The sequence below is a fragment of the Rhinopithecus roxellana genome, chromosome 2, assembly GCF_007565055.1.
Source record: "Rhinopithecus roxellana isolate Shanxi Qingling chromosome 2, ASM756505v1, whole genome shotgun sequence".
Lineage (NCBI taxonomy): Eukaryota > Metazoa > Chordata > Mammalia > Primates > Cercopithecidae > Rhinopithecus > Rhinopithecus roxellana.
In genome coordinates, this window is record NC_044550.1 from 183,447,043 (window position 1) to 183,460,313 (window position 13,271).

The 13,271-nt window shown below is 35.8% G+C and overlaps 1 protein-coding gene across 1 annotated transcript in view; it reads left to right on the top strand.

Moving 5' to 3' along the window:
* The first annotated feature begins 4,476 nt into the window (after nt 1-4,476).
* The window catches only part of GC (GC vitamin D binding protein), a 44,692-nt gene continuing 35,897 nt past the window's right edge, over nt 4,477-13,271 (top strand). The window contains exon 1 of the mRNA XM_010384115.2: nt 4,477-4,718. Coding sequence (XP_010382417.1) covers nt 4,661-4,718 — 58 coding nt within the window. The 5' untranslated portion in view covers nt 4,477-4,660. The remainder of the gene's footprint in view (nt 4,719-13,271) is intronic.

Below are 13,271 nucleotides of genomic sequence, written 5' to 3' on the forward strand. Positions count from 1 at the left end.
CCTGCCTCTGCCTCCCAAGTAGCTGGGATTACAGGCACCTGCCACTACGCCCAGTCAATTTTCGTATTTTTAGTAGAGACAGGGTTTCACCATGTTGGCCAGGCTGGTCTCAAACTCCTGACCTCAGGTGATCTACCTGCCTCGACCTCCAACAGTGCTGGGATTACAGGTGTGAGCCACCACGCCCGACCTATTTGGCAGTTTGTTACACAAGACCTCATAAACTACTATAGCCTTAGTAAAGAGAGTCATGGTAGATGTCAATTTATCTCTAATTGTACCTCAAATTGTTATTTTAAAATAAATGAAACCATTTGGTTAATAAGCTCGTTTATATTTGTCAGAATTTTCTGAACTCCTGCACTCTGTGGAAAATATTTCTATAACAGCCCCTATTGTTTTAAAATTTGCAGATTTGCGTGAAAATTCAAGTAAAATTAAAAATGAATTGACTTGTTCATGAAAACCATGATTACTCAAATTACACCTGGATTTCAATGAGCATAAACGAATTACAGAATTCTAGCATAGTCTTTCATTTTTAAATCCAGGGTTGATAAATTTCTCTAGGCATTTAAATTCCTTCATTAAACTGATTATGACTGAGGGTTTACCACATTCAGTTTCTATCTGTGCTAGCTGTGCTAGCTGTTGGGAATACCAAAATGAAGGTGTCTCAGCTATAGTAGGAGCACTGTGGAAGAGCAAAGCACAGAGGAGGTGGACTCAGCACAACCTGGAAATTTTGGGTGTCTTTGAAGCTCCAGAGTCATGGACCCAGCTGCCTACTCAAAATTCCACCTGAACACATCTTCCTTGTGTGTCTTCTTCAGTATCTTCAGTTTCAGAGATTGGCATTAGTATCCAACCACTTGCACAAGCTAGAAACCTCGGCATAACTTCTGACTCTTCCCCCGTCAGTCAAAGTCTAGTCAATTACCACTCCCTGATGACTCTGTCTCTTAAACCATCTCACGCCTCTGCCAGCACCACGGGCCACACTTCTGTCATCCCTTGCTTGGACTTCTAAAGCAGTGTTCACACTGCTCTCACTGTGTCTACTCTTACCCCTTCTATTCTCTGCACCCTCACAACTGAGCACACTTGTCATTTAGTCTTCAACATCTGTCTTCCTAGTTAAACTAAGAAGGTCCATGAGGGGAAGAGCCATGTAGATCTTTTGACATGGTAGTACCAACAGCTTGCATGTTACTTGGTACAAAGTGGTATGAATTAAATATATGTTAAATGAATAAATGAAAGGCCAACAGACAAGGGACAACAAACACACAAAATAGAGTAGGAGAAAAAAGAAGAATGTGAACAAAGACTGTGGAAAGCTCAATAGCACAGTGTGTTCAGTGAACCACAAGTAGTTCAGCTGTACTTAATTTTAATATACATACACGGCAAAGAATCCTTTTTAGAGGTAAGTAGGATGAATTCATGAACTTTAAGCACAGGCATTGGTCTAAATCGTTTTGAATAGGGAGGCAGTAACACAGTCTTATTTGCATTTTTGAACAATAATGACAGCAACAGAGGGGAGAATGATTTAAAGGTAGGATAGTCAGAATGCTTTTAATTGCGAATTCAGCTAGACTAAGCTTAAGTAAAAAGAGATTTATTACAAGGATACTGGAATTTCTCATGGAAGTCAATCATAGCTAAATGTCTGGGCTATAAGAATTTTCTGAAACCTGGATTGTATTCTGTTCCTCTCTGTACATCAACTTTAAGCGTGTTGCTTCGAACCACTAACATCAATTTCACCAGTTCAATTATCAGGAAAAGATACTGATAATGCATTTTAATAGTATAAAGAGAATCTGAATGAAGAGAACACTCGGACAAAATCATTCTGAAGAAGATCATTTCTACAGGAGTACAGTAAGAGTTTTTAAGAAGCCTGTTGCAGCATTAAAATGTTAAAGATACTGTTCTGATAAAGAGAAGTATCAGTGTTATCTTTTAGTAACTAAGCCTTACTAAAAGAAGAGACATGGGATAGAGAAAAGAACTAAAGATAGGCTTTATCTGCCTCACAATTTTGCCTGGAACTAGCCCTAGTTAGGGAGAGAGCTGCATTTCCTCTGAAGCCAATGGCAAGATGGAAATAGAGGAAAGAGGGAAAGAGGCTACTTCAAATCAGTTTTATACAGGAAAAACAGCTCCTGCAAAATTCTACTGCTTACATATTCAATAAATAATTCTTGTTAAATATACAGTTCAGTAATACATTTCTGAGTTGCTCTAACTGCTGCTGTCATAGGCAATGTGAGGAGGTTTGATTTGGTCTTTTTCACCCATTTTTTCCCAGTCTGACTTACTAGAGTAATCATTGTCACTTGAGGCCTCTCATTTAGGCCAATTATGATTATTTCTTTCCAGTTTTAGAATCACAGTAAGCAATCAACATTTGAAAGTTAAGGAAAGTTACATAAATAAGACTGAAAAAAAAGGCTTATATATTTAGCTACTAGCCTAAGTTTTGCCTAATTTCGTTCAGAAAAATTCAGTCAAGAGAATACATTTGGCAGCTTGTATAGAGATTTCTCAAGAGGGCATCTAAATGAGATGTTGCAATTCTTGCTACATGTAGTTTATCATTAAACAAACGTGATAAATGTTATTGCAAAAGCAGAGATAAAGTTTAATTTTTTAAAAAATGAAAGAATGAGCAGATCTTAAACTCTGTATCAAAATTCATGGAAAAGAATCTGAGTGTGTCTTTTTAATCAAACTAATCAGATGACTGAAATACAGTTGAATAAAAGGGATACAGAAGTATAAATACAGTATATTATCTTAAAGAAAAAAGAAAACTGTAGCGATATGGTAATGTGTTACCCACCTCTCTGAGTTTTGGGGTTCTGAGTACTTTTTAAACTTTTTCACACTCATTTGGAGTTTCATTTCCAAATAATTTGCCATAGGACTAAAATACACTTTTAAATTAACTTGCACAGTAAACTAAGAATTCAGCCAAAGGGAACAGAAAATTTAGATTTATAGTAATCAGGAAGTTGATCCTTGAAGGGATAGAGTTGGCTCTCGGACAAGAAAGCTATCTCCTTGACCATATGGATTTCCACTGGCCTTACAGAGATACCTGTGCTTTGATCTGGCATAGGTATCTTTTTCCAACTAGCTGGACTCTGTTTTCTGAATATAACACCCAAGGATTTTCAATATAGATAGAAACTCTGACTAAACCTGTAACCACCTAAATTGGTTTACTGAAATTTTGACAGACTCTGCCCATGTAGATAATTCTTGGTTACTGAGTTGATAATGAGGTTTTAAATCACTTGCCTGTGAGACCCTGGACACAGAACTGGCTTTAAACTCTTCCACTGAGTTCCAATGGCCTCATTAGTTCCATTGACCTCAGATATTATAAATCTGGAATGCCAGTGGGAGAAAGTGACAAGAACTAGAATAAGAGTAACAGGTGACATTAACCCATGTCACTATGTGATGGATGTTATCATGAACCCTGCACCCAGATTACCTTAATTAACCTCATAGCAATGTTGTGTCAAATGTACTGACTTATCACCACGTTGCATACGAGGAAAATGAAACTTAGAAGGGCAAAATAAATTTCCCAAGGTTACACAGCTATGAAAGCTGAGTAGGGATTTGATTTTAGAGCCTGTGTAACAACCTGAACCTGACCATTTCCTGAAAAGAGGGCTACTGCAAAATCCAGGAGTGGAACTCATCTAATTCCAGTGAATGGTCTACCTGTGACTCTCTAGACAAGTCACAGAATTTACCCAGTGCTCAGTTCACTCTTCTGTAAAATGAAGATGTTGGATTTCATGTCTTACAGGGCCTCTCTGAGCTCTCAAATTACATGCCCATAAGATATACTAATTGTGAACTATTAGTAGAAGGAGCTTTAAAATCACTGTAGGGAGTCCAAGATTTGCCACTAACTTTTTATGATTGGCCGTGGTGAGCCATTTAACCTCTCCAGTTATTTGCCTCACTTCAAAGGTTATTTTTAACATATATGTCTGTGCTTCAGAAAGTGTAACATAGCATAGAAATACAAAGTACTATGCCATCATCTCAAATAAAATTACTTCATAGCATCAGAATTATGGATTTAAAATATTATGCTGAATTGACTTTAACTCTTTTTTCCCCTTATTACTTATAATATCTGATCTGCAATATTTTAAGGTAATGTTTATTTGTAGTAGATTTAAACAAAGAGAAGAAGAGAGGTAAAGAGAGAGTTTCCAATTTTCCACTTACATATGAGAAAAGTGGGGTGTCCAAAGAAGACACATAGCCCTATACGGGGGAAGAAGGTGTTCATTACTAACATATTAAGTAAACTTTAGTGAGAAACAGCAGTGGAAAATAATCTATATACCTTGGCTCTTTGCAGTTTGACAAAGTTAATGATTAAAATCTCCTAGATTTTCCACTACAGTATCCCCAAGGTGTCTATTTACCTTGATTGGTATTATTTTATCTCTTTTGGGCCAAAGATAACAGCCCCTTACTTCTGTGTAGAGATTAATAATTGATTAATTCATAGTCAGGAATCTTCGTAAAAAGGAAGCCAATTACTTTTGGCTACCACCATTTACGTGGTCACCTACAGGAGACAGGAGGTGCTGCAAGACTCTCTGGTAGAAAAATGAAGAGGGTTCTGACACTACTGCTTGCAGTGGCATTTGGACACGCTTTAGAGAGAGGTAAGATTTCTTTTGTTGTGACCATTTATAGGAACTCTTACTAGTTTAATTTTATATTATCACTTAAAAAATGAAATAAAAAGTAAGAAACAGAAGAACTGGTGAATATATTGGGGAGAGGGAGAAGGACCAGAGAGGCATTAATCAGAGCTCCACAATGCCATGTAATGTTGAATTGGAATTGACAAAAAAATCAACACCAGAATCTTGTTAAAGAAAGTAAATGTAGTTATATAATTTGTCGATTATCCTTCCCTCCTTTGTTAATAAGCAAGACCTAAAGAGAATGATTTAAAATTAGACATTTCCTAATTGCTACAAGATAATGCAAATAAAGACTGTGATCCACCATTAAGCATTTATTAAGACTTCAAATATTTATTACCATAGAGAGTGTAATATACCATGCCAATGATGCATGATGTCAACTTAGAGATTCCTTTGATCCCTTTAAACGAATCCTATACATGCAATATTTGAAAATGCACGGTATTTTTTAAAATACCCCTCACATAAAATTTTTCTATAGCTATGAAACACAACCACAAATAATATAATTGAGATATATTTTTCATTAAAATTATTCTTCAGATGGTGTCTTCATCTTTGGGCAATGTTTAAAAACTTTTTTACGTCATACAAACTAAGATTATGTGAAGTATGCAACTTTATGAATTCTACAACTGGAAAACTTTTCATAATTAATTCAATTTACTTTTCTGGCTGATTCTTTAATGTTCACAAGGGAAATCTGCATTTATCCTGCTTTGTAAAATTAACTTTTTCATTTAGTGCTGTTGGTTAACAGTCTCACCTAATTGATACACTATTATTCATATTAGTAATGTATTTTACCAGTGGAATAAAATGTGTGTTCTCAGGAATTATCAGTTATTAACTGTGACATACATAACCTTGCTCTTGACTTTTTATTATTCTTCTTACATTTACTCTTTCTTGATCTTACTTTCATCATCAAATTGTTTTAACTCTTGTCTTACCCATCAATTCTTAAGTAAGCTATGCATCCTTAGGTAAGACTACAAAGTGTTTCCCAGACAGTGTAGGGTATAAAAAAGCAACATAAAGTGTGTCCCTTATAAGACCTCTAAATAGGCCATGTTCCAAGAAATCCCTTTAAGTCTTATTCTTTTGGCCAAGGATTTGCTGGGGCAGATCTGATCCTTAAAAATCCTACTGAAGCAGGTTCAGATCAGGATCTTCAAACACAGAAGGTCCAATAATGGCTAGGAATTGGAATTATATATGGAGGCCATAACCAGGAGCATGAATCACCATCTTAGACTGCTGACTCAATAGGTGTGCACTGGCTTCACCTCAAAGAATGACACTGTCCTTTGGAGAATAACAGAGCATTCTGCAATCTCTATTTCAACATTCTCAGCAGTGCTCAGATTCTGATGAAATGGATGCTAAAAACCTCCCGTCAGTCCCCTTGAAGATCTAAGCTTCATTCTTATAACCAATGTGCCATATTCCAGATGATATCTTGAGATATACATAATACACTTGTAAGCATTAACATTCAATATTTGGGGGGAGTAGTCCTGATCTATCAATTCTCTATTCTCTAATACCTGAGCATGACCCAAAGACCAAGTCAGCAGTTTACTTAGAATTCTGCTAGCTGTGTTCTCTTCTGGCAGGAAGTTACAAAGTGTACAGATTAAGGGAGTTTTGAGGACTCTTAGGTTCTGAATATCCTTGTTTTGTGGGGGATTGGTTTGGATTGCAGTTTTCTCTAGCTGTTATAGTTCTAAAGGGCTGACCACCCACAGCATTTATTTAAGCACCTGTTTAAAAATATATAACATTCAAGACTTATCTTGAAAAGAAGTTTCTGTGACCAAACATAATTAAGAAATGAGCCATACTTTATTCCTCCTTGGTGGTCTCATGATCAATGCCTTTGTTGTCCTAAAGGTTCTGAGAAACACTACAGGAAAGAAATCTTATCTAATTCTGAGTATCTCAACATATTGACTCTTTTCTACAATGTCTATACTTATGGAACTATTCTTTGGAAACCTTGGGTCTAAAATAGATACTGTTATGGATGAGCCTTTACTGGACAGGCTCCAGTTAAGCCAGCCCTCTCCTATCAAACAACATTGGGAAGCTTGTTCCCAAGCCACTGGGTAGATCTTGGAGAAAAGAGCTTACCAAATCTGCTAAATCTGGATAGTGTCATAAGAAAATACCCACTTTTGCTACCCTATGAGAAGCAATAAGGCAGTCTTCACCAGTTGCCTACAGGAAGCTTCTTCCCCAGGACTGAAATGGATGGAATATTAATATACAATACATCTTTCCCTCTTCCTTTCCAAGGAAACCAAGTAACAAAGACTGCTGACACAGCTACAAAATTTTTTTTTTTTACTTGCAGATGGAGAAGTTACCTTTAAGGATCAGGAAACATTTGTAAAAATTGATTTTTAAAAGTAAACGACACCAAAAAAATCTGTTTTAAGTTACACTCTGTTAACAGAGCACTAAAAATATTTTTTTTTTTTTTTGCATTTTATTCTTTTCTTTTTTTTCCATTCAAGTTTTCTTTTTGCTTTTTATTATACTTTAAGTTCTAGGGTACATGTGCGCAACGTGCAGGTTTGATACATAGGTATACATGTGCCATGTTGGTTTGCTGCACTCATTAACTCCACATTTACATTAGTTATTTCTCCTAATGCTATCCCTCCCCCTGCCCCCCACCCCACGACAGGCCCAGGCCATGATGTTCCCCACCCTGTGTCCAAGTGTTCTTTGTTCAACTCCCACCTATGAGTGAGAACTTGTGGTGTTTGATTTTCTGTCCTTGTGATAGTTTGCTCAGAATTATGGTTTCCAGCTGCATCCATGTCCCTGCAAAGGACATGAACTCATCCTTTTTTATGACTGCATAGTATTCCATGGTGTATATATGCCACATTTTCTTAATCCAGTCTATCATTGATGGACATTTGGGCTGGTTCCAAGTCATTGCTATTGTGAATAGTGCCACAATAAACATATGTGTGCATGTGTCTTTATAATAGCATGATTTATAATCCTTTGGGTATATCCCCAGTAATGGGATGGCTGAGTCAAATGGTATTTCTAGTTCTAGATCCTTGAGGAATTGCCACATTGTTTTCCACAATGGTTGAACTAGTTTACAGTCCCACCAACAGTGTAAAAGTGTTCCTATTTCTGTATATCCTTTCCAGCATCTGTTGTTTCCTGACTTTTTAATAATTGCCATCCCAACTGGTATGAGAGGTTATCTCATTGTGGTTTTGACTTGCATTTATCTGATGGCCAGTGATGATGAGCATTTTTTCATGTGTCTGTTGGCTGCATAAATGTGTTCTTTTGAGAAGTGTCTGTTCATATTCTTTGCCCACTTTTTGATGGGGTTGTTTTTCTTTCTTGTAAAATTGTTTAAGTTCTTTGTAGATTCTGGATATTAGCCCTTTGTCAGATGGGTAGATTACAAAAATTTTCTCCCATTCTGTAGGTTGCCTTTTCACTCTGATGGTAGTTTCTTTTGCTGTGCAGAAGTTCTTTAGTTTAATTAGATCCCATTTGTCTGTTTTGGCTTTTGTTGCCATTGCTTTTGGTGTTTTGGTCATGAAGTCTTTGACCATGCCTATGTCCTGAATGATATTGCCTGGCTTTCTTCTGGGGTTTTTATGGTTTTAGGTCTGACATTTAAGTCTTTAATCCACCTTGAATTAATTTTTGTATAAGGTGTAAGGAAGGGATCCAGTTTCGGCTTTCTACATATGACTAGCCAGTTTTCCCAGCACCATTTATTAAATAGGAAATCCTTTCCCTATTTCTTGTTTTTGTCAGGTTTGTCAAAGATTAGATGCTTGTGACATAGCTAGAAAATTATTAAGGTAATCATGCCAACAGGAAATAAACCACTGCAGTTGATAAGAGCTGTTGGCAAAAACAGGTTTCTATTATGAACATTTTCCTTTTTGCTTTAAGCATTTCATTCACAGCATTTCTTTTTTTATTAAACATGATATAAAACTGCAAGAAGAAAGTTCCCTTTGGGCTAGTGGGTGAGCTACACTTTTCCTTCTATTCCTTCCCTGTCAAAACAGCCCTACACAAGGGCTGAAGTCATACAGCTCTCATTGAGAGCAATGTTAACTTCCCTGAAAATCAATAGCAATGTTTCATCTTATTGATATCAGGTGCAATGCCAAATATGCAGTCACCGTTATGTATTATAAGGATAAGTGTGTGCACTCTCTAAAATGTCATCAGCTTAATCTATTTAGGATAAGAGAAAATGAAGAAACCTCTAAAAGGAATTGATGATGCCCTTCCCCAATATTTTTAGTCACCTAACTTCTTCATTCTACCCATTGCTTCCTCTCTCTCTCTCTCTCTCTCTCTCTCTCTCTCTCTCTCTCTCTCTCTCTCTCTCTCTTTTTCTCTCTCTTGCCTATTTTTCTCATTCATTTTGATCTGACCACACTGGCCTCCACATTATCTCACACTCTAAGTCCTTTGTACGCCAGGGCTTTGCATTACCTCTTCTCTATTCCAGGAACATTAATTGTCCAGACATTCTCATAGCTCCCTTCCTCACCTTCTTCAGGCATCTACTCCAAGTCTATTTACAGAGGGGGCTTCCCTAGCCAACCTACCACAAATAACACCTACCACTCCATTGTCTTCTATCCCCTTACTTGGATTTATTTTTTCTTCTTAGCACCTAGTACCTTACCTTATCACTGGTTGTTCATTTGCTTATTTTAACAAATGTAGAATGTAAGCTTTGTGAAATTAAGAACCTTTGTTATTTCCTGTAATTCCCAGTTATAGAACACTACTTGGCATTTAGTCGGTGTTCAATAAATTTTTGTGTAATATTACAAAATTGGGATTTTGTATACTTATGTCTACCTTCAGACTCAAGTTCCTTAAAGATTGGTGACTTTAGAGTTTTCTATCATATGATGCCATGTTCCCAGTAGGTAACTGATGTGTCTGTATGCGTTTGTGTGTTTATGTGTGTGTGTGTAGATAGCTATGTGTATATATATATATATATTACACTCGTGTATAACAATGATCACAAACTAACTGGATTTAGCTAATAATGATAATAATAATAATAATAATAACTGACAGCAATATTCTGTTTCCTGAGGATATGATCATCTTCATTTTACAAACGAAAAAACTGAGGAAGAACAGAGAAGATAAGCAACTTGCCAGTGGTATCACTATTACCCAGGGAAGAAGGAATTCAAATCCAGGTGGTCTGTATCCAAAGACTCTATCTTAAATCATGATAAAATACGGACTCCTATGGATGTTTTCTTTCACCCTCATGGTTTGGGCCAACAAACCATGTCTTTAAAGTCTCATTTAACTTGTCAATGTTTTAAAACCTGGAGATTCCACATAAAAATCTAGATTTCTAGCTTCTCTGGAAACACAGGAATATGTAGTAATAAGTGTCGAATTTTCACATGGCAATGATGAACTGGAGCTGAACTGCCACTCCTCCTTTTGGACTAAACACTCAGTTCTCACCATTGGGCATTTCATGCTTTCTTCCCTTGGATCAAATGTAACTTGTGTGGTTCCTAGATCCTACAAGCATTTGGACTTGCTAACCTGGGTGTCATGTTAAAATAGTACCTTGAGGTTTAACACTACCTAAAGAAAATAATATTAACAAATGATTGTATCTTTACATTTAAAATAGGCAAAACAATTAGTTACTAGCCATTTTTATTCTCTGTAAATGAAATCACATATGAATTGTTTAAATGTGTTTACATTTAACCAATTGTGTTTTTCATCCTAGAGAGGTGAAACTTACATAACTTTTTTTCTGAAAGCTGATTTAGAAAGATTTATTGGAATATACAAGGAGTGTAACATAGTTACACATGTCCCTCACATTCATATCCGCTGATGCAGCTCAAGTCCTGCATGAGTTAGATATATATATATGTGTGTGTATATATATAAAGTGTGCATATACATATATATACTTTAAGTTCTGGGATACATGTGCCAAACCTGCAGGTTTGTTACATAGGTATACACGTGTCGTGGTGGTTTGCTGCACCTATCAGCCTGTCATCTACAGTAGGTATTTCTCCTAATGCTATCCCTCCCCTAACCCCCAACCTCCCGATAGGCCCCAGTGTGTGATATTCCCCTCCCTGTGTCCATGTGTTCACGTTGTTCAACTCCCACTTATGAGTGAGAATATTTTTATATGGAAATAACTATGATTTTGTTATATATTAAAAAATACAATAGCAAGAGCACAGTCTTAGAATAACACATTTCAGTCTTCAAATTTGACTACACGTGAAAGTAAATTTGTTATTTTGATATTTTTCAGTTCTGCTACAAATGTTAGGTCATAATTGGCTTTAAAATGAACATACTTTTATTTGACAAACACATACTGGATTTTAAAAAATATAAATAACAAAATACATGATTGGATTGTTGACTAGGCTAACATTGAAGTGTGTCCTCTTTTAAGTTTTCTTAGCAAGTATTTTAAGGAATTATATCCTGGTGACAACTGGAATGTAATATCTAGAATTAATATCCTGTAGAAAACATTGGCATTCCATTTTCCATCTACATGATACTGCAAAGCTCATTATTAATTCCTTTGTTTAAAAGGCTCTCTTTAGCCTTACTAAGACAAACGAAGTGCTATAAAAGCATTTAAAACAATGTTTATCACAATGGGTAACAGAAAATAGTATTGAGTACTTGATAGTAAAATTTCCCATTTAAATTATAGCTCTTACAACTGTCCAATAATAAGCCTTCAGTTTCTCACTGGGATTTAATAAGAAAATTAGAAAATTATATTCCATTCATAAAAAAATATTGCTAACACAACACTGTAGCAGACAAGCACTATAAAACTGTTTTGGCCATATGAAAAATTAATATACAAATATCTACTTCTTATAATTTTAAAAAGATAAATTGCTAATCTTTGAAATAGAAATTTTCCTATACAAGATAATGCCATCTGTTGGACTTAACATGCATTTAAATGGCTCGGGGGATCTGTTTGACAAAAACATGTGTGATGACAGAGACATAAATAATGATACATGTACAATATATCCTCTCCATTAGATTGCATAATTCGATTTCAATTTATACAGTTACAACTTCAGTAGTCATTGAGATGTGTATATTGATAGGAAACAGTGAAAGGAAATCACCCATGCACAGTGTTTTCTGGTTTAAAATGTATTGTTTTTTAATTGGTAAATTATAATTATATACATTTCTGGGGCACAATGGAACAGTTTGATATCTATATGTAATAGGGAATGATAAAATCATCAATGAACTCCTCTACCATCTCACTGCTTATCATTTTTTGTGAGTCGTTTGACATTTACTCAGGTTATTTTGAAATATAAAATACATGATTAACTATAATCACCCTGATGCACAATTGATCTCAAAACACTCCTCCTGCCTAACTGAAATTTTGCACTATTTTCCCCGCAGCTCCTCATTCCCTCCCTCTTCTTCTCCCTGCAGTCGCTAGTAACCATCAATTCACTCTTCTGTGAGTTCAACTTTTTCAGATTCCATATATAATATAATGCAGTGTTTTTCTTTCTGTACCTGGCTTATTTTACTTAACATAATGTTCTCCAGGATCATCCATGTTGTCACAAATGACAGAATTCCCTTCCTTCTCTTTTCAAGGCTGAATAGTATTCAAGTGTGTAAATACATCACATTTTCTTTATCCATTAATCTGCTGATGGACACTTCGGTTGTTTCAGTATCTTTGTAGCTGTGAATAATGTTACAGTATACGTGGGAGAGCAGATATTCCTTCAATACCCAGAAGTGGTATTGCTAAATCCTATGGTAATTCTATTTTTAGTTTCTTGAGAAACATCCATACTGTTTTCCATAATGGCTATACTAATGTATATTTCAACCAACAGTGGAAAAGAGTTCCCTTTTCTCCACATACTTGCCAATGCTTATCTTTCAATCTTTCTGAGAATAGCCATTCTAACAGGTGTGAGGTGATATCTCATTGTGGTTTTAATTTGCATCTCCTTAATGATTCCTGATGCTGAACATTTTTTATGAACCTATTGGCCATTTGTATGTTTTCTTCTGAGAAATGTGTTCGGGTTCTTTGCCAATGTTTTAAATGGGTTATTCATTTTCTTGTTATTGAGCTGTTTGAGTTCCTTACGTATTTTGTATATTAACCTGTTATCAGACATGTGGTTTGCAAATATTATCTCCCACTCTGTGGGTTGTCTCTTCACTTTGTTAATTTTTCCTTTGCTGTGCAGTAGCCTTTTAGTATGATGCAATCCCATTTGCCTATTTTTGCTTTTGTTGACTGTGATTTCAGGGTCATGTCCAAAAAACTCATTGCCTAGACCAACATCATGAAGCTTTTCCCCTGTGTTTTCTTGTATTCATTTAATAGTGTCAGGTCTTACATTTAAGCCTTTAATCCATTTTGAGTTGATGTTTTCTCAAGTTTTAATT